The sequence below is a fragment of the Oncorhynchus mykiss genome, chromosome 9 (genome assembly GCF_013265735.2).
Source record: "Oncorhynchus mykiss isolate Arlee chromosome 9, USDA_OmykA_1.1, whole genome shotgun sequence".
Classification (NCBI taxonomy): Eukaryota; Metazoa; Chordata; class Actinopteri; order Salmoniformes; family Salmonidae; genus Oncorhynchus; species Oncorhynchus mykiss.
In genome coordinates, this window is record NC_048573.1 from 13427905 (window position 1) to 13454763 (window position 26859).

The 26859-nt window shown below is 42.5% G+C and overlaps 1 protein-coding gene across 4 annotated transcripts in view; it reads right to left on the minus strand.

Moving 5' to 3' along the window:
* Positions 1 to 14549: 14549 nt before the first annotated feature.
* The window catches only part of sb:cb1081 (NACHT, LRR and PYD domains-containing protein 1 homolog), a 36911-nt gene continuing 24601 nt past the window's right edge, over positions 14550 to 26859 (minus strand). For 2 of the 4 annotated variants that reach the window (XM_021614725.2, XM_036989160.1), the window contains 4 exons: positions 26182 to 26310; positions 25937 to 26072; positions 25795 to 25830; positions 14550 to 15552 (listed from right to left, as the gene is read on the minus strand). In XM_021614725.2, the coding sequence (XP_021470400.2) occupies positions 15290 to 15552; positions 25795 to 25830; positions 25937 to 26072; positions 26182 to 26310 (564 nt within the window). In that variant the 3' untranslated portion in view covers positions 14550 to 15289. The remainder of the gene's footprint in view (positions 15553 to 25794; positions 25831 to 25936; positions 26073 to 26181; positions 26311 to 26859) is intronic. The other 2 variants (XM_036989161.1, XM_036989162.1) reach the window with 2 other exon arrangements.

The window sequence follows — 26859 nt, forward strand, 5'->3', positions numbered from 1 at the left end:
TCAAACATTCACAGGTGCTACCACTCAACATACAAGGAGGGGAAGGAAAAACAATCAGTGGCAGCTAATAGGCCGGTGACGACGACCGCCGAGCGCCACCTGCCCGGGAAAGGGAAACACCCTCGGTCGGACTCGTGACAGTACCCCCCCCCTGACGCGTGGCTCCCGCAGCGCGCCGACACCGGCCTCGAGGTCGCCCCGGAGGACGAGGCGCAGGGCGATCCGGATGGAGGCGATGGAAATCCCTCAACATGGAGGGATCCAAGATGTCCCCCACCGGTACCCAGCACCTCTCCTCCGGACCGTACCCCTCCCAGTCCACGAGGTACTGCAGGCCCCTCACCCGGCGTCTTGAGTCCAGAATGGCCCGGATCGTGTACGCCGGGGACCCCTTGATGTCCAGCGGGGGGGGAGGGACCTCCGGTACCTCACTGTCCTGCAGGGGACCAGCTACCACCGGCCTGAGGAGAGACACATGAAACGAGGGGTTAATACGATAATAGGAAGGGAGTTGTAATCGATAACACACCTCGTTTATCCTCCTCAGGACTTTAAAGGGCCCTACACACTGCGGACCCAGCTTCCGGCAGGGCAAGCGGAGAGGTAGGTTTCGGGTCGAGAGCCAGACCCTGTCCCCCGGTACAAACACGGGGGCCTCACTGCGGTGGCGGTCAGCACTCCTCTTCTGCCGTCCACTCGCTTGTCGTAGAGATTCCTGGACGGCCCTCCAGGTCTCCTTGGAGCGCTGTACCCATTCCTCCACCGCAGGAGCCTCGGTCTGGCTCGGATGCCATGGTGCCAGGACCGGCTGGTACCCCAACACACACTGAAAGGGGGACACGTTAGTAGAGGAGTGGCGTAGTGAGTTCTGAGCCATTTCAGCCCAGGGAATGTATCGTGCCCACTCCCCTGGCCGATCCTGGCAATACGACCGCAGAAACCTACCCACCTCCTGGTTCACTCTCTCCACCTGCCCATTACTCTCGGGGTGATAACCGGAGGTCAGGCTGACAGAGACCCCCAAACGTTCCATGAACGCTCTCCATACCCGGGACGTGAATTGGGGGCCCCGATCAGAAACGATGTCCTCCGGCACCCCGTAGTGCCGGAAGACATGGGTGAATAACGCCTCCGCAGTCTGTAGGGCTGTAGGGATACCGGGCAACGGGAGGAGACGGCAGGACTTAGAGAACCGATCCACAATTACCAGAACCGTGGTGTTCCCCTGAGACGGCGGGAGATCGGTTAGGAAATCTATGGACAGATGTGACCATGGCCGCTGTGGAACAGGGAGGGGTTGTAGCTTCCCTCTAGGAAGGTGCCTAGGAGCCTTACTCTGAGCGCACACTGAACAGGAGGAGACATAACCCTTAACGTCCTTAGCCAACGTAGGCCACCAATACCTCCCCTGAAGGCTCCCCACTGTCCTCGTCACCCCAGGGTGACCCGAGGAGGGTAGGACGTGAGCCCACCAAATCAGTTTGTCCCGAACACCAAGCGGCACGTACCTTCGCCCCACTGGACACTGAGGAGGCGTGGGTTCAGCCCGTAACGCCCGCTCGATGTCCGAGTCCACCTCCCATACCACTGGGGCTACCAGCTTCGAGGCGGGAAGGATGGGAGTAGGTTCGGTGGACCCATCCTCCGTGTCATAAAGGCGGGACAGTGCGTCAGCCTTCACGTTCTGGGAGCCCGGTCTATAAGACAAAGTAAATCGGAACCGGGTGAAGAACATGGCCCACCTTGCCTGACGTGGGTTAAGTCTCCTAGCTGCCCGAATATACTCCAGATTCTGGTGGTCGGTCCAGATGAGAAAGGGGTGTTTAGCCCCCTCAAGCCAGTGTCTCCACACCTTCAGAGCTCTAACCACCGCTAGCAACTCCCGGTCCCCCACATCATAGTTACGCTCCGCTGGGCTGAGCTTCCTTGAGAAGAAAGCGCAGGGTCGGAGTTTTGGTGGCGTACCCGAGCGCTGTGATAGCACGGCACCCACCCCAGCCTCGGACGCGTCCACCTCCACTATGAATGCTAGAGAGGGGTCCGGATGCGCCAACACGGGCGCATCAGTAAACAGCGCCTTCAACTTGTTGAATGCTCCGTCCGCCTCTGCTGACCACTGCAAACGCACCGGGCCCCCCTTCAGCAGTGAGGTGATGGGAGCCGCTACCTGGCCAAAACCCCGGATAAACCTCCGGTAGTAGTTGGCAAAACCCAGAAAACGCTGCACCTCCTTTACCGTGGTCGGAGTCGGCCAATTACGCACGGCCCTAATGCGGTCACCCTCCATCACTACCCCCGAGGTGGAAATGCGATATCCCAGAAAAGAGACGGCTCGTTTAGAGAACACGCATTTCTCAGCCTTGACGTATAGGTCATGCTCCAGCAGTCTACCAAGCACCTTGCGCACCAGAGACACATGCGCGGTGTGAGTGGCCGAGTAGATCAGAATGTCATCGATATAAACCACCACTCCCTGCCCGCACAGGTCCCTGAGAATCTCGTCTACAAAGGATTGGAAAACGGCTGGAGCATTCTTTAACCCATACGGCATGACGAGGTACTCATAGTGGCCTGATGTAGTACTAAATGCGGTTTTCCACTCGTCTCCCTTCCGAATACGCACCAAACTATACGCGCTCCTGAGATCCAGTTTTGTGAAGAACTGCGCTCCGTGGAACGATTCCACCGCCGTAGCGATGAGAGGTAGAGGGTAACTATACCCCACTGTGATGGCGTTTAGACCTCTATAATCGATACACGGACGCAAGCCTCCCTCCTTTTTCCTCACAAAAAAGAAACTTGAGGAGACGGGTGAAATGGAGGACCGAATGTACCCCTGTCCCAGCGCCTCCGTGACATATGTCTCCATTGCCAACGTCTCCTCCTGGGACAGCGGGTACACGTGACTCTTGGGAAGCGCAGCGTCTACCTGGAGATCTATCGTACAATCCCTTCCCGGTCGATAAGGTGGTAATTTAGTCGCTTTCACTTTACTGAAAGCGATTGCCAAATCGGCATACTCGGGGGGAATGCACACCGTGGAACCCTGGTCTGGACTCTCCACCGACTTGGCACCGATGGAAACTCCCAAACACCTTCCAGAACACTCCTCTGACCACCCCTGGAGAACCCCCTGTTTCCACGAAATTTTAGGATTGTGCCGGGCCAGCCAGGGAGTCCCCAGCACCACTGGAAACGCAGGCGAGTCAATAATAAAGAAACTGATACGCTCCCTATGATTCCCCTGCGTCACCATGTCCAGTGGGACCGTGGTCTCCCTGACCATCCCTGACCCTAATGGCCGGCTATCTAGGGAGTGCACGGGGAAAGGAGAATCTATCGGCACCAGCGGAACCCCTAATTTAAGGGCGAGTCCGCGATCCATAAAGTTCCCAGCTGCGCCTGAATCGACGAGCGCCCTATGCTGGGAAGAGGGAAAAAAGCGAAGGAAAAAAGTTAAGACAAACATGTGGCCAACAGGGAGTTCTGGGTGAGTTTGATGCTGACTCACCTGGGGTGACCGAGAAGCGTTCCGCCTGCCATCTCTACTCCCAGACGGACCCCCCCAGCACCGATCAGACGTGTGTCCTCTCCGACCACAGTTGGTGCAGGGAAGGCCTCCTCCTCCGGTACCCCTCGGCGCAGCCCCTCCCAACTCCATCGGAATGGGAGCGGAGGGGCTGGGTGGTGGAACGCACAGGACCCTCTCTGAACGCCCGCGGGCAGCCAGCATATTATCCAGTCGAATGGACATGTCAATCAACTGATCCAGTGACAGAGTGGTGTCCCGACACGCTAACTCCCGGCGGACATCCTCTCGGAGACTACACCTGTAGTGGTCCATGAGGGCCCTGTCGTTCCACCCAGATCCGGCTGCCAAGGTCCGGAACTCCAGCGCGTAATCCTGGGCGCTCCTCCTCTCCTGCCTGAGGTGAAATAGTCGTTCTCCCGCCGCTCGGCCGTCTAGAGGGTGATCAAACACGGCGCGGAAGCGACGGGAAAACTCTGGGTAGTGCTCCCGCGCTGAGTCTGGACCATTCCAGACCGCGTTCGCCCATTCCAGGGCACGACCCGTGAGGCAGGAGATGAGGACACTCACCCTCTCCTCTCCTGAGGGAGTGGGTCTGATGGTGGCCAGGTATAACTCCAGCTGGAGCAAAAACCCCTGGCAACCCGCCGCCGCTCCATCATAAGCCCTCGGTAGCGTCAGACGGAGGGTGCTGGAGTCGGGAGATGGGGAGTCCGGAACCGTGGGTGCCGAAGGTGGAGAGAGGAGCCCACTCCTCTCCCATCTGTCCATTCTCTCCATCACTTGATCCATCGCGGATCCGATCCGATGAAGGACGGTGGTGTGGTGGAGAACCCGTTCCTCCATCGATGGGAGAGGGTTGGCTGCTGCTCCTGCTGACTCCATCAATTTGATAGGTGCGGGATTCTGTAACGCTCCGGGTGTCGTGGGTGTGGAGTCAAATGCAGGAGACAGAGAGTTCAATGCTGTGCGTACTTTTAATCGCACCAATGCACCACAGGGTGCTCACAAAAACGTTACGTTCCCAAAACACAGGGAAAACAAAATGTACAATGGGAAACAATCCCGACCGGACACTAACACGTGCCTATACCACAGAGCCGAAGGTTTACATAGAAATAATCCCGCACAACAACCAGGCGGGCCGGCTGTCTAATAAAGACAAACTAATCAAACATTCACAGGTGCTACCACTCAACATACAAGGAGGGGAAGGAAAAACAATCAGTGGCAGCTAATAGGCCGGTGACGACGACCGCCGAGCGCCACCTGCCCGGGAAAGGGAAACACCCTCGGTCGGACTCGTGACAAGTACATGGCCAAGATGTTAAAATGTTCATAGATGACCAGCAGTGTCAAATAATAATAATAATCACAGTGGTTGTAGAGGGTAAAAATGTGAGTTTTCATTTCATAGCCGAGCATTCAGAGTTAGAGACAGAAGGTGCGGCAGAGAGAGAGAGAGTCGAAAACAGCCTGTCCAGGACAAGGTAGCACATCCGGTGAACAGGTCAGGGTTCCATAGCCGCAGGCAGAACAGTTGAAACTGGAGCAGCAGCACGACCAGGTGGACTGGGGACAGCAAGTAGTCATCAGGACAGGTAGTCCTGAGGCATGGTCCCAGGGCTCATGTCCTCCAGGAGGGGAGAGAGAGACAATTAGAGGGAGCATACTTAAACTCACATAGGACACCGGATAAGACAGGAGAAATACTCCAGACATAACAGAATGACCCTAGCCCCCCGACACAAACTATTGCAGCATAAATACTGGAGGCTGAAACAGGAGGGGTCGGGAGACACTGTGACCCTGTCCAAAGATACCCTGGACAGGGCCAAAGAGGCAGTATATAACCCCACCCACTTTTCCAAAGCACAGCCCCCACACCAATAGAGGGATATCTTCAAACCACCAACTTACAATGTTGAGTATAGCCCACACTGTCAAAAGCTGGGTACCACCAGATTACTTATCCCTGCACATTAGAGGCTGCTGCCCTATGTTAATAGACGTGGAACACTGGTCACTTTAATAATGTTTACATACTGTTTTACTCATTTCATATGTATATACTGTATTCTATTCAAGGCCATCCTATTCAATAATTGCTGAATATATACTATTCTATCCACATACTGTCCATAATGTCTATACATCCCATCACACTAATGTTGGAGCTAGGAACACAAGCATTTCGCTAAACCCGACAACATCTTCTAAATATGTGCGACCAAAGAAATTTGATTTGATAAAAGTTTCAACTGAATCATTTCCTGAACTCTCTTTTGACGTACGTATCAAGACTTTTTCAAGGACAACTTTTTTCCATCTTGGTAACATTGCAAAAATCTGCAACTTTCTGTCCAAAAATGATGCAGAAAAGTTCATCCATGCCTTTATCACTTCTACTGTAGATTAGACTACTGCAATGCTCTACTTTCCCGGCTACCCAGACATAGCAGTAAATAAACTTCAGTTAGTGCTAAACACGCTGCTAGAATCTTGACTAGAACAAAGAAAATGTGATCATATTACTCCAGTGCTAGCCTCTCTACACTGGTTTCCTGTCAAGGCTAGGCCTGATTTCAAGGTTTTACTGCTAACATACAAAGCATTACATGGGCTTGCTCCTACCTATCGCTCCGATTTGGTCCTGTCGTACATACCTACACGTACGCTACGGTCACAAGACGCAGGCCTCCTTATTGTCCCTAGAATTTCTAAGCAAATAGCTGGAGGAAGGGCTTTCTCCTATAGAGCTCCATTTTAATGGAATGTCTGCCTATCCATGTGAGAGATGCAGACTCGGTCTTGACCTTTAAGTCTATATTGAAGACTCATCTCTTCAGTAGGTCCTATGATTGAGTGCTGTCTGGTCCAGTCGTCTGAAGGTGAACGGAAAGGCACTTGAGCAATGAACCACCCTTGCTGTCTCTGGATGGCCAGTCCCCCTCTCTCCACAGGGTTAGAGGCAGAGAATCCCGGTCTCAGGGGCTGAGTCACTGGCTTACTGGTGCTCTTCCATCCCATCCCTAGGAGGGGTGCGTCACTTGAGTGGGTTGAGTCACTGATGAGATCTTCCTGTCTGGGTTTGGCGCCTCCCTTGGGTTCATGCCGTGGGGGAGATCTTTGTGGGAGAGATCTTTGTGACTAAGTTTAGGGCAGGGTACTGGGTGGAGTCTGATGGCCTTGAGATAGAAGCTGTTTCTCAGTCCTTCTGTCCCAGCATTGATGAACCTGTACTGAAGTTGCCTTCTGGATGGTATTGGGGTGAACCAGAAGGCGAGGTCAGTACAGGTGCATCAAATCTGGGACCGTGATTTGTTTGTACAGTTTATGGTTGAGATAAGGGAGAACGTCCAAGTTTTTTACCTGTAGATTGGGTTCTTATGTTCCGTAGACACTGAGGCATCTAGAGCAATCCAGTTCTCAGAGCTCTGTGGGCAATTTAGAGCACTAAATGTAGTTTCAGCTGTCTAAAACATTTTTAAATAATAGAAACAACAGCTAAGAGCTGTGAGTGTAGAATAATACATATTTTCAGAATAATAATATTTAATCCTCTCCTCAACAAAAAGGTTGCAATCTAAACATTCCCACAGATGATCTATAGTCACAATTGATATTAAGGAATGAAATTGCCAGACAATGTACAGTATCCATCCAGTAAACAACCAAATAACCTATAAGAATGAATTCATCCAAGTAATAATTAACAAATAATCTGTCATCCCAATGTTTTGTTTAATAAGTTGATGTTTGATTAACTTTATCTTCACATAGCTTTAGATACTTCTGGGAAGGCTATCATCTTTGTGGAAATTACTGTTTGTACTTGTCTCTGAAAGTTCCTTACTCGCTTTCACGGCTCTTGTCGGAATGCTTGGTCCAAAACGTAGCGTGGTAAGTGTGCATGATGTTTTATTAATCAAAAACCACTAGAACAAAATAACAACGAGAAAAAACAGTTCTGTCAGGTGCAGACACTAAACAGAAAATAACTACCCACAAAACCCCAATGGAAAAGGACAACTTATATATGATCCCCAATCAGAGACAACGATAGACAGCTGCCTCTGATTGGGAACCACATAAACATAGAAATAAAGAAACTAGAATGCCCACCCTAGTCTCACCCTGGCCTAACCAAAACAGAGAATAAAAGCCTCTCTATGGCCAGGGCATGACACTCGCTGTAATATAATTAATAGCCTGTTATTGACTGTTATTAATAAACTGTTATAAACGCACACACTTTTTATAGCACATGTCGTTTTTACCTACAATGAAATACCAATAGTCCCTACTGCTATACATACTATAGTAAACTTAGGGTATCAGTATAACCCTCACCTTAGGACATTGATGAGGCCATTTACAGTCAGTTACAGGGGCCTGGTTTATATGTAATGACAGATATCTGCTACTGTGTATCCCAGCAAATGGCGATTCTAGCGTGTAAAACATGGGGGGGGGGGGGGGGGGGGGGAATAAATGAAAGTGGGATGCATGCCAGCAAAGCCACTACACAACACAACACTTAACAATACATTAATTGAACTATAACGGGGACAAATGGTGCCAACAACCTGTTAAGGCTTACATAAAGCAGTCCCAACATCTTCCCACTGCTACACCTGGCTTTCAGCAGAGCCTTGTCTGGCAGCGAAACACTTCATTCAGCCTCATTTACTGCCTTTAAAAAAAACATAGCTGATATGGCTGACTTGCTTAAACAAATGTCGTTTCTAATGACAATTGAGATGTACAAACTGTGGCATAAGGGGACGACAAGCAGATAAGAGGCAATCCATAATTTCAATTAAGACATTAATGAGCGAGCTAGGACAGACGTAGTCAATATAACTATTTGTTTAGCACTTTGGAAATGTACAGGGACCGAATTCAGAACATGGGGCGTACTAACAGTGTTCTCCCTGTACACCAAATTAGAGTTAGGATAAATAAAGTGGGCATATAAGCATATAAACATTTTTCTAAAATAGGTTATAGGCTGCATGTGCACCATCAAGTAAAAACAGTAGGTGAAATTAAGAGGGACAAATAGACCAAATTATTAGCGTGAGGCACAAACCACTCATGTTTGAATTTGCGATTTCCAACTTGTTGTGTGTAATGTTCATGTCCAATGGCCGATGAGCACTGATATGTTTTATATATAATTTATCTTCAATATTTATCTTCATATGACAAGGATAAAAAAGGATTTGCCAGTAGATTGTCGACTTGATTCATGATGATGACTGCTAGCTAAGATTTTGTGTCACACTGGTATAAACGATTTGGAGACAGGCAGAGGAATACATCATCTGGGATTTTAATACACCCAAAACAAACACGTATTCAAAACACTGGGATGTACCCAAACAAAAAAGCGCGGATAAACCTCGTAGAACGACATGGGATGAGACCCGTAATACACAAAGAGCAGAACATGCAGCACAGGCTGAGACAACGCATAGGACATGGGAACAATAATCAACAGCCCAATGGTGAACCAAAGGGCACATTTATACAATTACAATCAGTGGGAATGGGGACCAGGTGTGTGTAATGACACAGTTCCGGAAGGATCCGTGACGTTTTGAAAGTAAGATGCTGACATTATCAGTCCAATCAAAGCTACTGTACATATAATGTGATTTGACATCATTTTATATGTGGCAAATTACCTTGAGCCTTCTTGGAAGGGCACTTCTAATGTAACTCTATGGTTAATTATAACGCGATTAAACTAATCATGTAAACATTTATTAACTAGGAAGTCGGGACCATCACAGGAAAATTCTGTTTAAAGAGTTACTATCTCCCAAATTGAAATCTCCTAAGATATTTTCATATCACAGATAACAGTCGCTTATTAATGGATAATTACCTCGATCAGTCTCGCCTTGAACATAGTAATTTCTTGTAGTCTGCACGAACCCTACTTTATTTATGAATCTGCGATACACAAATTGGCTCAATTATTTATTTACTAACTAATTAAACAATTAGAGAATACACAAAGTATACTACCATTATACAGTAAATACAGTCTCTAGAAGACTAACAAAACATGACAGTTTGGTTATAACACAATGGCGAATTCAGAGAGAGGAAGGGGGAAGAGAGACAAAGGCATTTCTCTATTGGACTTTTATAAACTACGCTCATTGGAATCAAATCCTAAGCACTCTAATAACCACTCATTCTGAAAAATTATTATATTCATGATTGAGCTGTCCTTGATCGTCGAGATCCTTTGGTCACAGAGATGTTGGGTGTACGACTCTGGTTTGGCCACCAGAGATCAGCATGTCCTTAGTCTTTGTGGTTGAATCTGTGTTTTAAATTCACTGCTCTACTGAGGGACCTTATAGATAATTGTGTGTGTAGGGTACATATATGAGGTAGTCGTTCAATAATCATGTTAAACACTGTTATTGCACACGGAGTAAGTACATGCAAATTATTATGTGACTTGTTAAGCAAATGTGTACTCCAAAAATTATTGAGTTGAATACTAATTGACTCAAGACATTTCAGCTTTTCATGTTTTATTAAATTGTAAACATTTCTACAAACATAATTCCACTTTGACATTAAGTGTGGGCCAGTGACGCAAAATCTCAATGTAATCCATTTTAAATTCAGACTGTAACACAACAAAATGTGCAATAAGTCGAGTGGTGTGAATACTTTCTGAAGGTATGTGACACGCAAATGTAAGCAAGGTTTGAAATGATTGTTTTAGTCAAATATTACGTATATCTGAGATTCTTGCGGTCAAGTTGAAGTCTACAAATGATTTGTGATTATGTTCTGTCCAACCTGACCATCCTCTTAAGTAAACATCAGCCCACGGCTGAATCTAGTTGATGATCCTTATACTGGGTTGGCTGCCTTCTTTTCTCTTCGAGTCAATTGAATTTCCAGGATCTAATAGAGATAAATACCTCAGTTACTTTCAACCAGATATATAGCCATTACATAACATGAGCGTTAAACTGCTTTCCTAGGCAGCAACAATTGGAAGTTAGATTTGTAAATGTCACAACAACATGGATGTAACAATCTCAAAGCAAATATGAAGAGGTGCTATCAATGTTCCACAAAATTATTTTCAGTTGAAAAGTCCAATTTTCCATCTTCTGTTACTAAAATACACCTCTTGGAACAGAACTGATCAGGCCAAGTGGTTGTTCTCCCCTGTATTCTACAGTCCGGAAAGAACTAGACCACTGCTAACACTGGAAGTGAAACTAAAAGTTGCCCGTTATTTAATTAAAACCTCTGAAGGAGTCTTCTATTTTTCTTTCTCTTCTCTTGCCAGTCCTGGGCTGGATATCAAAGGTGCCAGCTAGGCAAAGCAATGCCTTGCAAAGATGGGCATCTGTTGGTAGATGGGTAAAAATTAAAAAGCAGACAAAACCCCTTTAACACTCCTGCCTTGTTCCGGTCGAATTGGACCGATTTACAAGTTTTCTCTCTGAAAAATGTAGTTAATTTAATCTGATTGTCATAAGGTTCCATGACTTTGTCCACACAGGGCATCTGCAAGCACAAAATACATTTTAATAATTTTGATAACATTTTAGGTATTTTATTTAACTTCTGTACACCTGTGGTGTTCCTGGTCAAAAATGACCGGTCATTAGAAATAAATGGGTGAGACTACAATTAGTGTATAAAATTTTGTTCAGGCACTTGCGCATTCATCAGATGGACACACCTTCTCTCCCAGACACCCACATGCATGTGTGTTTGAACACACACACACACACACACACACACACACACACACACACACACACACACACACACACACACACACACACACACACACACACACACACACACACACACACACACACACCTCACTCCCCTTCTTGGCTTCCATGGCAACCCCCACAGGAACCTTTCCCAAATAGAATCTTTCCCCCACGGGAACCACACCTGTTGGCATTCTCACAAACAATCGCAACATTGTTTCAATAATATATATATAACTTTTCTTGCAGCTCTGGTATATAAAGCATTATTGAGGCCTTCCTCACCATTCATTCTGTGGCAGCACAATGACCAAACGATATACTGTATGTGAGGCTCTTATCACATCTTTGATCATGACACTGGTGAGGAGGAGAGTCCTTGTTAAACTTTGACACAAAGTAGTCTGTAGAAAATTATGGACTTCTCTTGAAATCTGCGTGTTCTTCCAAAGCTCATTTGTCCTGAGTCTGCACAACACTGCCAGGACCTAGGATCAAGGGAGACACTCAAGCGTTCTAATACTATATCTCTTGACACATTGATGAAAATAATCATGGCCTCTAAACCTTCAAGCTGCATACTGGACCTATTCCAATTAAAACTACTAAAAGAGCTGCTTCCTATGCTTGGCCCTCCAATGTTGAACATAATAAACGACTCTCTATCCACCGGATGTGTACCAAACTCACTAAAAGTGGCAGTAATAAAGCCTCTCTTGAAAACGGCAAACCTTGACCTAGATTTTTTTTTTTTAACTATTGGCCTAAATCGAAACTCCCATTCCTCTCAAAAAATTTGAATTTTGAAAATTTGTGAAAAGGCTGCAGTAGCTCACTGCCTTCCTGAAGATAAACAATGTAAATGAAACGCTTCAGTCTGGTTTTAGACCCCATCATAGCACTGAGACTGCACTTGTGAAGGTGGTAAATGACCTTTTATTCTGTAATCGTGCTCCGAGACCTTAGTGATGCTTTTGATACCATCGATCACCACATTCTTTTGGAGAGATTGGAAACCCAAATTGGTCTACACGGACAAGTTCTGGTCTGGTTGTGATCTTATCTGTCCGAAAGATATCAGTTTGTTTCTGTAGATGGTGTGTCCTCTGACAAATCAACTGTGAATGTTGATGTTCCTCAAGGCTCCGTTTTAGGACCACTAATGTCTTCACTATATATTTTACCTCTTGGTGATGTCATTCGGGAAACATAACGTTAACTTTCACTGCTATGCAGACGACACAGCTGTACATTTCGATGAAACATGGTGAAGTCCCAAAATTGCCCTCCCTGGAAGCCTGTGTTTCCGTCATGCTCTAACCTTTAATATCTCTGTTTTCTTTATATTTTGGCTAGGTCAGTGTGTGACGAGGGTAGGTATGCTAGTTTTGTATTGTCTAGGGTTTTTGTATGTCTAGGGGTTTAGTAGGTCTATGTATTTGTATGCCTATGGTGGCCTGGTATGGTTCCCAATCAGAGGCAGCTGTTTATCGTTGTCCCTGATTGGGGATCATATTTAGGTAGCCATGCCATTTTCCCTTTTGTGTTTGTGGGTTCTTGTTCAATGTTTAGTTGCCTATCTGCACTACTCATATTAGCTTCACGGTTTGTTTTGTTATTTTGTTCGTTTGTTCAGTGTTCATTCTTATAATAAAGAAGAATGGACGCATACCACGCTGCGCCTTGGTCTCATTTGTATAACGAACATGACAGTTTCATACATAAGGAAGTGGATGGCGGAAAATGTTCTACTTTTAAACTTGGACATCATGAAATCATTTTTAATTCAGGCTGTAACACAACAAAATGGGGAATAAGTCAAGGGGTATGAATACTTTCTGCAGGCACTGTATATCTATTATGCGTGGGAATTCTTTGGAACAGATTTTCAAAATTAAAATCACTTGTAGCTGATTTCCTAGTGTTGTGCAGTCTTTTATGTCCAACAATGTAAAAAAACAAACATTGTTGCTCTAATATATTGGAGGACAAATAAATCACCAATCACCAGTTTTCATTTAATAGGGTTTCAGTACATTTATCTTAATCCATCCCTTTAAGAACGGTGTACTTGTAATTAGAACTTTGTCGACAGACTACAATGCATTGAGAGAACGGGTTCCGAAAATAGGGATCAATGAAAGGGATCTATGTGTCTTAGTATCCATTTCAGCACCAAATGGTAAACAAAGAAATACTCTGATCTTGTAGATTATTTATGCACATTTTTGGGTTAGGAAAGTATGTATGAATCCTAAAAAAAAAAATGGTTTGGAGAGCCTTTACGGACAAAATATATTAATGAATAAAAAATACAGCGGTTTAATTCAACCTGAAAGTTGTCATATTCATGTTCAATCCATGAAATATTGGAAGGTGGAAAGAAGTGTATAATAGGGGTTGAACAGTAATCATTTAAATCTACTCTCACTAATCAAGGAACTGTACGGTCCAGTCGTTGTGAACCGTGCGCCAGGCACAGTGGCGGTTCTAGCTTGTATGGCTCCAGGTTTAGCCTGCTATGTGTGGTCTGAGTTTCATAATGATTCAAATAGGTTACATGTCCAAAATTGTTGCTCAACGTTAGTCTAATATGATACACTAATACTAGCGACCATCAGGAACAATTTATACCACATGACCAAAAAGTATGTGGACACCTGCTAGTCGAACATGTCATTCCAAAATCATGAGCATTAATATGGAGTTGGTCTCCCCTTAGCTGTCATAACAGCCTCCACTCTTCTGGGAAGGCGTTCTACAAGATGTTGTAACATTGCTGAGGGGACTTGTTTTTCCATTCAGCCACAAAATCATTAATACGGTTGGGCACTGATGTTGGGCGATTAGGCCTGGCTCGCAGCTGGCGTTCCAATTTATTCCAAAGGTGTTCAGTGGGATTGAGTTCAGGGCTCTGTGCAGGCCAGTCAAGTTCTTCCACACCGATCTTGACAAACCATTTCTGTATGGACCTCGCTTTGTGCATGGGGGCAATGTCATGCTGAAACAGGAAAGGGCCTTCCCCAAACTGCAGAGTCCTTGTGTGCGTTTTGGGTGGCATGATCAGAGGAATACAGCACAGTAAAGATACTTGCATTTTATTTGCTAACAATGTTTGGATCGACTTACACCTGTGAGTCCTCTTTTTCCTCTATGAGTGTAATATTGACTCAAAACACAGCATCTTGTTTACATTCTTTATTGTAACCACAATGTCACAAATAATTTGTATGGGTTACTTGCTTTTTTTGTACTGTTCCCCTGTAGGAATTGAACCTACAAGCTTGCCGTTGCAAGCACCACGCTCTACCAACTGAGCCACATGGGCTAGAATTTATATTTATTTTAGCACAATGACAAAATCATCAGTACAAAATACACATCTGTTGGTAGTTATTTATTTCAATACATATTCTAATACCCGTGTTGTGAAAATTACGCCACAAATCATTCATTACTGTTAAACGTTTCATTGGGCTGGTACATTAAGCTTTACAAAGTTATATCTTCATATATTTATTTACATCACTGGTATTCCTTACCCTCACTAAACAGCCAAAATGAAACAGCCAAAATGAAATAATTCCAGTATATTTTGCATCTGCGTTATATTATATATTTTTCTATGTTCATAATATATTTCCTTTATATATTTTCTTGTCTGTAAATAACACAGAGCATCTAGGTGAACCGGTTGAGCAAATGTTCTATTTTCAGAGGAAATTCAGTTCCAACACAACTGTTATCAAATGTTATGTCTTTGACAAAGCCTCAAGGCTAAAACACTAGGTTGCTGGTTGCTGTTCTGCTGGCTACCAATATTTACATGTTGAAAAATAACAATGATAAAATAATGATGCTATACTCCTCTTAGGTTGTGTTTTATTGTAAACACAAAGTAATAAAACAAAGCGGAGCTGCCGTCATTTATGCCCTTTTCCCCTAAAACAAACTTTAAATGTCCCCAATTCACCATTCCAGCTCCTCATTCACCCTTCAGGTCTTTGATTAGCAGTGGCTCCAACTCCTTCAGGATCTCATAGAAAATATTTTTCGCTTTGATGCCACTTGCCCTCAAAGGTCCCATGTAGAGCTCCCTCATCTGGTCCTGTGTGGTGCGTTTGGCCATTACTGTACTGTAGCCCTCGTCAGTGATAACTCTCTTGGCCAGGATTTTATCCAATATGGGCTTCACCTGGCACACTCTCTGGATAAGGTCTGTCCGGTGGAGGTCCACAAAGTGCAGGTCTGAGGCAAAGAATGGTTGCAGGACAATTGCATTTAAAGACAATGAAATTCACACATGTAATACACTAAAAACGAAATTAAAACCATGATAAATTGTGCTGAAGCTTGGATGCTACGGAAGATTATTAGGGTCATTTCAAGATGAAAAAATAAATGGCAAACGGTGGTGGTACTTATATTTTAGATTTATTTTGCATGATGGTTCTTTAAAAAAGTGGAAATATTTCGAGATTAAACTCGACATTTTATTTTGAGAATAAAGTCAACATTTTGAAAATAAAGTAACACGTATTATTTCAAGAAACTAGTGGATCTGGTTAACCGCATGTCTCTCTGGCTCCCTGTTGCTGTCCACGCCACCGTTGAAATGCCTGCAGTTTGATAACCTGGTGAAACTATACTTTACAATTGGCTTCTGTAACAAGGAAATACTTTCTATTTAGCACATAATAACCAAATGAACCTAGAAAATGTTGTCCAACTTATTCTTTTTTGGGGGTTGGTAGATCAGCTTTTTATGTTGCAGATAGATTGTAGCTTCCATCAATGTAATTGTCTGCAACATTTTCAATCCCCCACATATATTTTTTTTGTAAATATATTCACATACAGTACCGGTCAAATTTTGGACAAAAGTACTCATTACAGGGTTTTTCTTTATTTTTTACAATTTTCTACATTGTAGAATAATAGTGAAGACATCGAAACTATGAAATAACACATATGGTATCATACAGTAACCAAAAAAGTGTTAAACAAATCAATATATTTTTCTTATTGTTTAAAGTAGCCACTCTTTGCCTTCATGACAGCTTTGCACACTTTTGGCATTCTCTCAACCAGCTTCATGAGGTACTGTAGTCACCTGGAATGCATTTAAATTAACAGGTGTACCTTCAGTTGTGTTGTGACAAGGTAGGGGTGGTATACAGAAGACGGTCCTATTTGGTAAAAGACCAAGTCCGTATTATGGCAAAAACAGCACAAATAAGCAAAGAGAAACGACAGTCCATCACTACTTTAAGACATGAAGGTCAGTCAATCCGGAAAATGTCAAGAACTTTAATGTTTCTTCAAGTGCAGTCGCAAAACCATCAAGCGCTATGATGAAACTGGCTCTCATGAGGACCGCCACAGGAAAGGAAGACCCAGAGTTACCTCTGCTGCAGAGGATAAGTTCATTAGAGGTAACTGCACCTCATATTTCAGCCCAAATAAATGCTTCACAGAGTTCAACAGACACATCTCAACAACAACTGTTCAGAGAAGACTGTGTGAATCAGGCCAAGACAGAATGCCAAGACAGTTCAAAGCTTTCATCAAGGCAAAGGGCGGCTAATTTGAAGAATTTGTTTCACACTTTTATGTGTACTACATGATTCCATATGGGTAATTTCATAGTTTAGATGTCTTCACTATTATTCTAGAAACACACACACAACTCATACACACTCAACCCCTTTCCCCCCACAAACAACCATAAACTCAGATGCTCAACAGTTATCCCATCCCAGAGCCCAACTCAAGAAAGGACTTGATTTTTGAATGCATATACAGTTGCAGCTGTTATTGTGTGTGTGTTTGTGTGTGTGTATGTGTGTATGCATGTGTCTGTGCCAATGTGTGTTGCTTCACAGTCCCCGCTGTTCCATAAGGTGTATTTTATTCTGTTTTTTTAAATCTAACTTTACTGTTTGCGTCAGTTACTTGATGTGGAGTAAAGTTCTATGTAGTCATGGCTCTATGTAGTACCGTGTGCCTCTCATAATATGTTCTGGACTTGGGGACTGTGAAGAGACCTCTTGTGGCATTTCTAGTGGGGTATGCATGGGTGTCTGAGCTGTGTGCCAGTAGTTTAGACAGACAGCTTGGTGAATTGAACACCATAAATAAAAGTAGTGAAGAAGTCAATCTCTCCTCCACTTTTAGCCAAGAGAGATTGACATGCATATTATTAATATTAGCTCTATGTGTACGTACATCCAAGGGCTCTTTTGTGGCTCTCTGTGTACATCCTTTTTTGTGGCACCTTACCACACGACTGAACAGTAGTCAAGGAGTGACAAAACTAGGGCCTGTAGGACCTGCCTTGCATATTATTTCTTCTTCTTATTAATATTATTATTACTTGTTGTATTCGGCGCATGTGACAAATAAAGTTTGATTTGATTTGTTGATAGTTTTCTTCACTTTTTATGGCTGCAGGGGCAGTATTGAGTAGCTTGGATGAAAAGGTGCCCATATCAAACGGCCTGCTCCTCAGTCATAGTTGCTAAGATTTGCATATTATTATTAGTATTGGATAGAAAACACTCTGAAGTTTCTAAAACTGTTTGAATGATGTGTCTGTGAGTATAGCAGAACTCATATGGAAGGCAAAATCCTGAGTTGAAATCAAAACAGTCAGAAATCTGAGCTTGTATGTATTCACCAGAGTCCCCAATGCAATCCCCTTGAGATATGAATGATGTTGCACTGCCTATGGGTCCACTATATGTCAACCATCAATAGAAATTATAATGAGGCTTCTATGTTGTTGTGGGAGTGAAGGAGAGCAGAATACATCAGCTGTCCATCAAGCAGACATTTTGTGATCCCACTTTTTCCTCATGGTAGTCACTTGCGTTCCATTGCTCACGAAGACAAGAAGGAGTCCTCCGGTTGGAACTTTATTGAAGCTATATGTTAAAAACATCCTAATGATTGATTCTGTACTTAGTTTGAAATGTTTCTTCGACCGGTAATATCACTTTTTTTGTCCGATATAACGCTGACCAGAATTAGCGTTTGGATATGTATACCAAACGCTCTAACAAAAGAAGGTATTTGGACATAAATAATGGACATTTTCGAACAAAACAAACATTTATTGTGGACCTGGGATTCCTGGAGTGCTTTCTGATGTAGATCAAAGGTTAGGGAATATTTATCATGTAATTTCTTGTTTATGTTGACGCCATCTTTGCGGCTGTGGTGTTTTTACATTGAGCGCCGTCTCAGATTATTGCATGTATTTCTTGCATTAAGGAGAGGTAGATCTATAATTCCATGTGTACAGTATAACTAACTATATTATCATCTACATTTATGATGAGTATTTCTGTTGAATGATGTGGCTATGCAAAATCACTTGATGTTTTTGGAGCTAGTGAATCTAACGTGCAAATGTAAACTCAGATTGTTTTTATATAAATATGAACTTTATCAAACAAAACATGTATGTATTGAGTAACATGAAGTCCTATGAGTGTCATCTGATGAAGATAATTCAAGGTTAGTGATTCATTTTATCTTTATTTCTGGTTTTTGTGAAGGCTATATTTTGCTGGAAAATGGCTGTGCTGATTGTGGTTTGGTGGAGACCTAACATAATCGTTTGTAGTGCTTTTGCTGAAAAGCCCATTTGAAGTTGGACACTTTGGTGGGATTAACAACGAAAATAGATTTAAAATTATATAAGACACATGTATGTTTTAGGAATTGTAATTATGAGATTTCTGTGGTTTGAATTTTGGCGCCCTCTACTTTCACTGGTAGTTGTCATATCGATCCCGGTATCGGGATTGCAGCCATAAGGTTAAGAAGGCAGAGCGTTGCTTTTTTATAGACAGATGTCTCCCCATCTTAGCTACTACTGCATCAATATGTTTTGACCATGACAGTTTACAATCAATGGTTACTCCAAGCAGTTTAGTCATCTCAACCAGCTCAATTTCCACATGAATTATTACAATATTTAGTTGAGGTTTAGGGTTTAGTGAGTGTTTTATTCCAAAAACAATGCTTTTAGTTTTTAGAAATATTTAGGGTTAACTTTTTCCTTGCCACCTACTTTGAAACTGACTGCAGCGCTTTGTTGAGTGTTGCAGTCATTTCAGTCGCTGTAGTAGCTGACGTGTATAGTGTTGAGTCATCCGCATACATCTACTCTCTGGCTTTACTCAAAGCATGTCGTTAGTAAAAAAAATTCAAAGCTAGGGGCCTAAAGAGCTACCCTGGGGAATTCCTGATTCTAACTGGATTATATTTTAGAGGCTTCCATTAATTAACACCCTTTGTGCTCTGTTAGACAAGTAACTCTTTATCCACATTATATCAGAGGGTGTAAAGCCATAACACATATGTTTTCCAGCAGCAGACTGTTATCGATAATGTCAAGTCTAACAAAACAGCCCCCACAAACATTGTATCATCAATTTCTCTCAGCCAATCATCGATCATTTGTGTAAGTGCTGTGCTTGTTGAGTGTCCTTCCCTATAAACAGGCTGAAATTCTGTTATCAATTTGTTTACTGTGAAATATCATTTTATCTGGTCAAACACATTTTTTTCCAGAAGTTTACTAAGGGTTGGTAACAGGCTGATTGGTCAGCTATTTGATCCAGTAAAGGAGGCTTTACTATTCTTGGGTAGCGGAATGACTTTAGCTTCCCTCCAGGCCTGAGGGCACACGCTCTCTAGTAGGCTTAAATTGAAGATGTGGCAAATAGAAGTGGCAATAACTTCTGCTATTATACTGATAAAGGATTTTATATGTTTAAAGTAATGATTAAAGTATTCCACCCTGAAATCATATAATTGTGTGAAATGTATTAGAATTATAGACTATAATTCCAAAATGTGTGTGTAAGACAAGTTAAACCTCTCTGGGATATGTGGGACGCTAGCGTCCCATCTGGCCAATAGCAAGATAGTAAGTTCAAGCTACACTTGTTGCAAGTTAAAGCTACACTTGTTGTGAATCCAGCCAACATGTCAGATTTCAAAAAGGCTTTTCGGCGAAAGCAAACAATGCTATTATCTGAGGATAGTACCTCCGTAAACAAAGAGAGAAAGCCTATTTCAACCCTGCAGGCGCGACACAAGACGCAGAAATAAAAGTATAATTCATGCCTTACCTTTGACGAGCTTCTTTTGTTGGCACTCCAATATGTCCCATAAACATCACAAATTGTCCTTTTGTTCGATTAATTCCTTTGATATATATCCAAAATGTCAATTTATTTGGCGCGCTTGATGCAGAAAAACACCGGTTCCAACTTGCTCAACGTGACTACAAAATATTTCAAATGTTACCTGTAAACTTTGCCAAAACATTTCAAACTACTTTTGTAATACAACTTTAGGTATTTTGTAACGTAAATAATCGATCAAATTGAAGACGGGATGATCTGTGTTCAATACAGGAATAAAAAAACTGATGCATGCTTTCTGGTCATGCGCCTCTATCTAACAGTACACTTCAAGTGACCCTAGTTCAAGATGACCGTACATCTTTATTACACAAAGGAATAACCTCAACCAATTTCTAAAGACTGTTGACATCCAGTGGAAGCGTTAGGAACTGCAAAAATGTCCCTTAGAAATCTGGATTCCCAATGAAAACCATTGAAAAGAGAGTGACATCAACAACAAAAACATCTGAATTGTTTGTCAGGTTTCGACCTGCTAAATAAGTTCGGTTATACTCACAGACATGATTCAAACAGTTTTAGAAACTTCAGAGTTTAATAATATGCATAATAATATTATGCATATAATAATAATATGCATATCTTATATTCTGGGGATGAGTAGCAGGCAGTTGAATTTGGGCATGCATTTCATCCGGACTTGAAAATACTGCCGCCCAGTTACACAACAAATGTTCCTTTTGTTCCATAAAGATTATTTTTATATCCAAAATACCTATGTTTGTCGCGTTATGTTAAGAAATCCACAGGAAAGAGCGGTCACGACAACGCAGACGAAAATTCAAAATAATATCCATAATGTCCACAGAAACATGTCAAACGTTTTTCATAATCAATCCTCAGGTTGTTTTAAAAATATATATTCGATAATATATCAACCGGGAGTGTAGGTTTTTCAATACGACAGGGAGAAACAATGGCCGCTTTACTCTGTTGCGCAAAACTCACTCTGAGAGCCCCCACCTATCCACTTACGCAATGTGATCTTTCTCGCTCATTTTTCAAAATAAAAGCCTGAAACGATGTCTAAAGACTGTCGACACCTTAGGGAAGCCATAGAAAAAGGAATATGGTTGATATCCCTTTAAATGGAGGATAGGCATGCATAGGAACAGAGAGGTTTCAAAATAAGAGGCACTTCCTGATTGGATTTTCCTCAGGTTTTCGCCTGCGATATCAGTTCTGTTATACTCACAGACAACGTTTTGACAGTTTTGGAAATTTTAGTGTTTTCTGTCCTAATCTGACAATTATATGCATATTCTAGTTTCTGGGGCTGAGAAATAGGCCGTTTCAAATGGGTACGTTTTTTTGCCAAAAATGAAAATACTGCCCCCTACATGCAAAAGGTTAACGTTTAAAAATACCTAAAGTTGTATAACAAAAGTACTTTGAAATGTTATGGCAAAGTTTACAGGTAAAATTTGAGATATTTTGTAGTGACGTTGCGCAAATTGGAAGCTGTTTTTTTCTGGATCAAACGCGCCAAATAAAAGGACATTTTGTATATATATGGACAGAATTTATCGAACAATTGTGATGTTTATGGGACATATTGGAGTGCCAACAAAAGAAGCTCGTCAAAGGTAAGGCATGATTTATATTTTATTTCTGCGTTTTGTGTAGCGCCTGCAGGGTTGAAATATGCTTTCTCTCTTTGTTTACTGTTGTGCTATAATCAGATAATAGCTTCTTATGCTTTCGCCGAAAAGCCTTTTTAAAATCTGATATGTTGGCTGGATTCACAACGAGTGTAGCTTTAATTTAGTATCTTACATGTGTGATTTAATGAAAGTTAGATTTTTATATCATTTTATTTGAATTTGCGCGCTGCATTTTCCCTGGCTTTTGGCCAAGTGAGACGCTAGCGTCCCCTATCCTAGAGAGGTTAATGCTAAAATCAGTTCTTTAATATCCACTTTCAAATGTTCCGAGCTAGCCCTCATGATGTCGTTTGACCGCACATGCACTTCGACAGTTTCAGCTACCGGCATCTGTGGTAGAACAGTCGGAAGCAGCCTTGTTGTGTCCTGTACTCATGCTCCTGGGTAGCACAGGGTTTTTGCCTTGGGGACCGAGATGTTTCTCACCATATGATGACAGCTGGTGAAGTTGAATGGGCCGGTCCCTCAGGCAGCCTCAGGGTCTGGTGAGGCTGGGATCTCCAAGGATCTGAACTTGAGTTAGAAGCCACCGGAGAGGGAGACGGAAACGAGGACCAAGACGCAGGTACCTCCGGATCCGATCTTGATTGGGAAGCCATCAAGGACGAAGGTGCCGGAACCTCTGGATCCAGGGCGGCAAAGCTGTTTCTGGTCTATGTCAGTTCATTGGCTGATTGGTTGGGTCAAGAACAGCTCCGTTCTCCAGGGAAGGGGGCGACCCCTTTGGGGATGGAACCCTGCCTAGCACCGGCCAGTTGGCTGTGGAGAGCCGACACGGCGGGGAAACTTCCACCAGATCAGAGCGGCTTCGGCTACTGGGGTGGAAGAAAAAGACAAAGTAGGTGGGCGTGGGTTCCCCAGAAGCTTATGTAGGTTTGCTATTTGCTTTCCAAGAGTAGCTACTTTGCGCCTGTAGTCCTCCGCAAGCAAGCAGTTGCTACATTGAAAGTCAGCACGGTCCACATTGTCCTGGAACAAAGCAAAGTAAATACAGCTCCTGCAACTCTGGAAACGATCAATAGCGGCCTCCATTTGAGACCGCAGAGCCAGCTAGGCTAGCTGGGCTTTCGCATCTCTCCCCCTATACGGAATCTGTCAGGATCCCGGGACAGATAGCAACGCTCACAGCAATTTAGCCCAACAGAGCCGCAGGATTCAAAATAAAATAAAAGTATATAAAAACACTGACGGCTTTTAAACCGAGGCCTTTAGTTCAGGTTTCGGCGTTCGACAGCGTTCAACAACAACACACATACTTCGCACTCTGATGAAGTTGATTAGGGCTTTGGCTTTGTTTTTAAAATTGTTAAATGTAATATTTATTTAAGTAGGCAAGTCAGTTAAGAACAAATTCTTATTTACAGTGACGGCCTACACTGGCCAAACCCTAACTAGGACAATGCTGGGCCAAATGTGCGCCGCCCTATGTTGACTCCCAATCACGGACGGTTGTGAGGCAGCCCGAGATCGAACCAGGGTCTGTAGTGACGCATCTAGCACTGCGATGCAGTGCCTTCAACCACTACGCCACTCAAGAGCCCTCTTGCAGGTAGGACCAACCCGGCCAGGCAGATCAGAATCTTGAGGGGGCGGTGCTGCTTTAGTAGCTCTCTGACTGCATTCATGTTTCTGATTTGGCTGCTTATAGGCTACTTATATTAGCCCCATAAAACAGATAAGGTCGCTCAGGTGGGTGTCTAGGATATAGGTTTGGGAACAATTCCATCATGATAGGACAACAAATAAATAAACTACATTTATACTTTATTTTTGAATGTATATCCCATATCTGCACAAAATTAAAAGCTCTCTCACAAACCCTGCTTACAAACACACATGGGCTCTGGGATTTGCAACCCTTTTTCACTCACGTAACTCCAAAAACACACACCCACCTTCCATCACAACACATCCGTACATACCCACATACAGTACCTTCTATGTCCTCTGTGTTTTATCTCTACTATGTTGATTCAGTACTTTTGTGTTCCAGTTCCTTATATTTGAAGATGTATTATTTAGCTAATTATCCTTCTAATGCTGTCAATTTAGGAAATACTATAAAATGAAAATTCTAATACTAATTGTTTTCCAACATTCCCTATCTAGAATGGTCTAGTGTAGTTGTCATTTAATTATTTAACATTTGTTGTATTTTATAGCATTTTTATATGGTTAGTGTATAGTGTTCCATTATTTGACTGCTCTATGGGAACTTTGAAATATTTAAAACAACCACGGAGTAGACTTTGTGTCTCGGAACATTTGGTTATCAATATACAGTTTATCAACTACGAGAGCTACACGTTTCACTTTTAATCTATTCTCCTTGAAGATTGGATACAGAACTTTACGCCGTTCTGCAATTTCCTTCGGGAACTGATCACTCATGCCTATTTTAGTGTCTGCAAGTCTTTCACCTAGGCTTTAAAAATGATTTTGTCTTTAAAGAAAGCAAATTTGGCAACGATTGGGTGCTTATATCTCTGTACTCTCTGTCCAAAATGGTGTACACATTTGAGTGTGATTTTGTCGACAGCTTCGTGTGGGATCTGAAGCGCTGTAAGAAGGAACTCCCTAACTACACCCTCAGGAACTTCTCCTTCTTTCTCTTGGATTCCATCAAGTACCAGATTGTCTCGCATGGATCTAGTCTCTATGTCAAGTAAGGCTTTCCTCAGAAAGATGTTCTCCTTTTTAAATTAATTATTGTCCGTTTCAATCCGTTTCAAAGTCCCTTTTAGCTTGTTTGTTCCTTTCTCCATTGTCACAGCTTTTTCGTCACTCATCTCGAGACTCAACTTCAACTCGTTTATATCTTTACTGACTAATTCAAGTATGCCCAGTTTGTAATTTATTGATTTTAACAGATCATTTTCCACCCTTACCATTCCCAGTGGTGAAAACTTAAATCGTCTGTGTCCGTCGCGTTTTCTTTTGGAGATTGGTTCTCCTTGTTTACTCTCCTTCATGTTTGGGCGTTACTTGTTTTCTTAATATTTCTTGATACATTTCTCTAGCCTTAGGGTTTGTTTTGTGTTGTTCTCCAGATGAACGTTTTTTACCCAGCAGTATGTGAAGTGTTAATATTTAGTCCAACTTACACATTTTGAATATTTTGTTTTTATCTTGAGGTGATCTGCACTGCTGTGTTCAGTCCACCATCTTCTTTCCTTGGAACATTTCAGGAGGAGGAACCGTGGTTACATACATAGGGTTGTATGTGTATGCAGGTGTGTATGCAGCCAAATGGCCATCAATCTAATGATCTAATAAATCGCACGCACACACACACACACCAAGTGTGTCGAAATATTGCCACTTTATTTCTGAAATATTGCCTTTTTATTCTCTAAATCTTGCCACTTTATTCACAAAATGTTATTTTGACTATATTATTCTGGAAATCTTGCCACTTTCTTCTCCAAATATTTCCACTTATTTTTAAAGGAGTATTATGCAAAGAATAACAATTCAAGTACCACCCATCACTGTCTTCACTTGTCCCTAATAGGCATGCATAGATTGCAGATGGGATCCAAGCTGAAAGAAAACATTTTTTGTTTTGGATCTTCTAATGTTTACAGGAATGTTACAGCACTTACTTTGTGAACTCTGAGTGGTTTTGTGTCTGAAGTCAGCTGGGGGAAAAACACACACAAAATGGAATTATTATTATAATCTTTGACTTTAACTGACATGGTGCCTGCTGAGACACTGATATTTTTCGCATAAACTTTTTCTGACCTTTTTGTATTGTGTGATCCCATACGATTTCCCCCTCCACGTCACTGATTAGCTTCATACCGAAGTCAACATCTGCATCTTCTATGAACACTTCAAAGAAGTTTGGTGTAGTGTTGTCATATCTCAGCTTCATTTTCTGTAGATGAGAGAGGGTGTTTTAATTTTTTTAATATATTTTTTTAGGATATTAAAATTGCTATTGCTTTTTGGATTAGATTGATATTCTGTGGGAGCTCAAACCATACAGGAGGTTTAACTTCAGCAGAGGGAGACGACGTTGTGAGGCTGAACCAATCCTTCATCCGAAGGGACTTCACTGGTTGCGGTTTTCTGATACTCCTGTATCCATAAGAGTGCTCCTTTTTCTTCATTGCCTGAAGAGGCATAAGCCAACATGTCCTTGTCAAAACCATTCACACATGACATTTTGTTGGATTTTGTGGTGTGAAACTGATTTCAATGAATTAACTATATAATATATTCTAAACCGGAAACCCTGAGAAAACTGCCACAAGATGTTGTGACAGAGTAACACCATATCTAACCTTTTTTACGGCCCGTCCCCCTCTTTGGAGGACAGAAATAAACTTTGTTTTTACAGCTTTTTCTATTTTTTATAATACATTATACTTGGATCATTCTCAAATAAGTTCCTCCATGTATTTGTGTTTTTCCTCTAACTTATTATGTGCCTCTATGGTACAGTTTTAATTGCTATCCATCTGTACTGTTATTTATTCTATTTCCTTTGTTAATGTGAACTCGTTTGACAGAAACAGAAACTGTTATAATGATGAGTATTGAATTGCATGACCTCTGAAGACACATTTAAAAGTGTCCCGCACAATAAGTGGATCTGCTGTACCTATGTTATGTAGGAAAAAGTCCGTTATAAAATCCTTTGTCTTGGTTAAAAACAGATT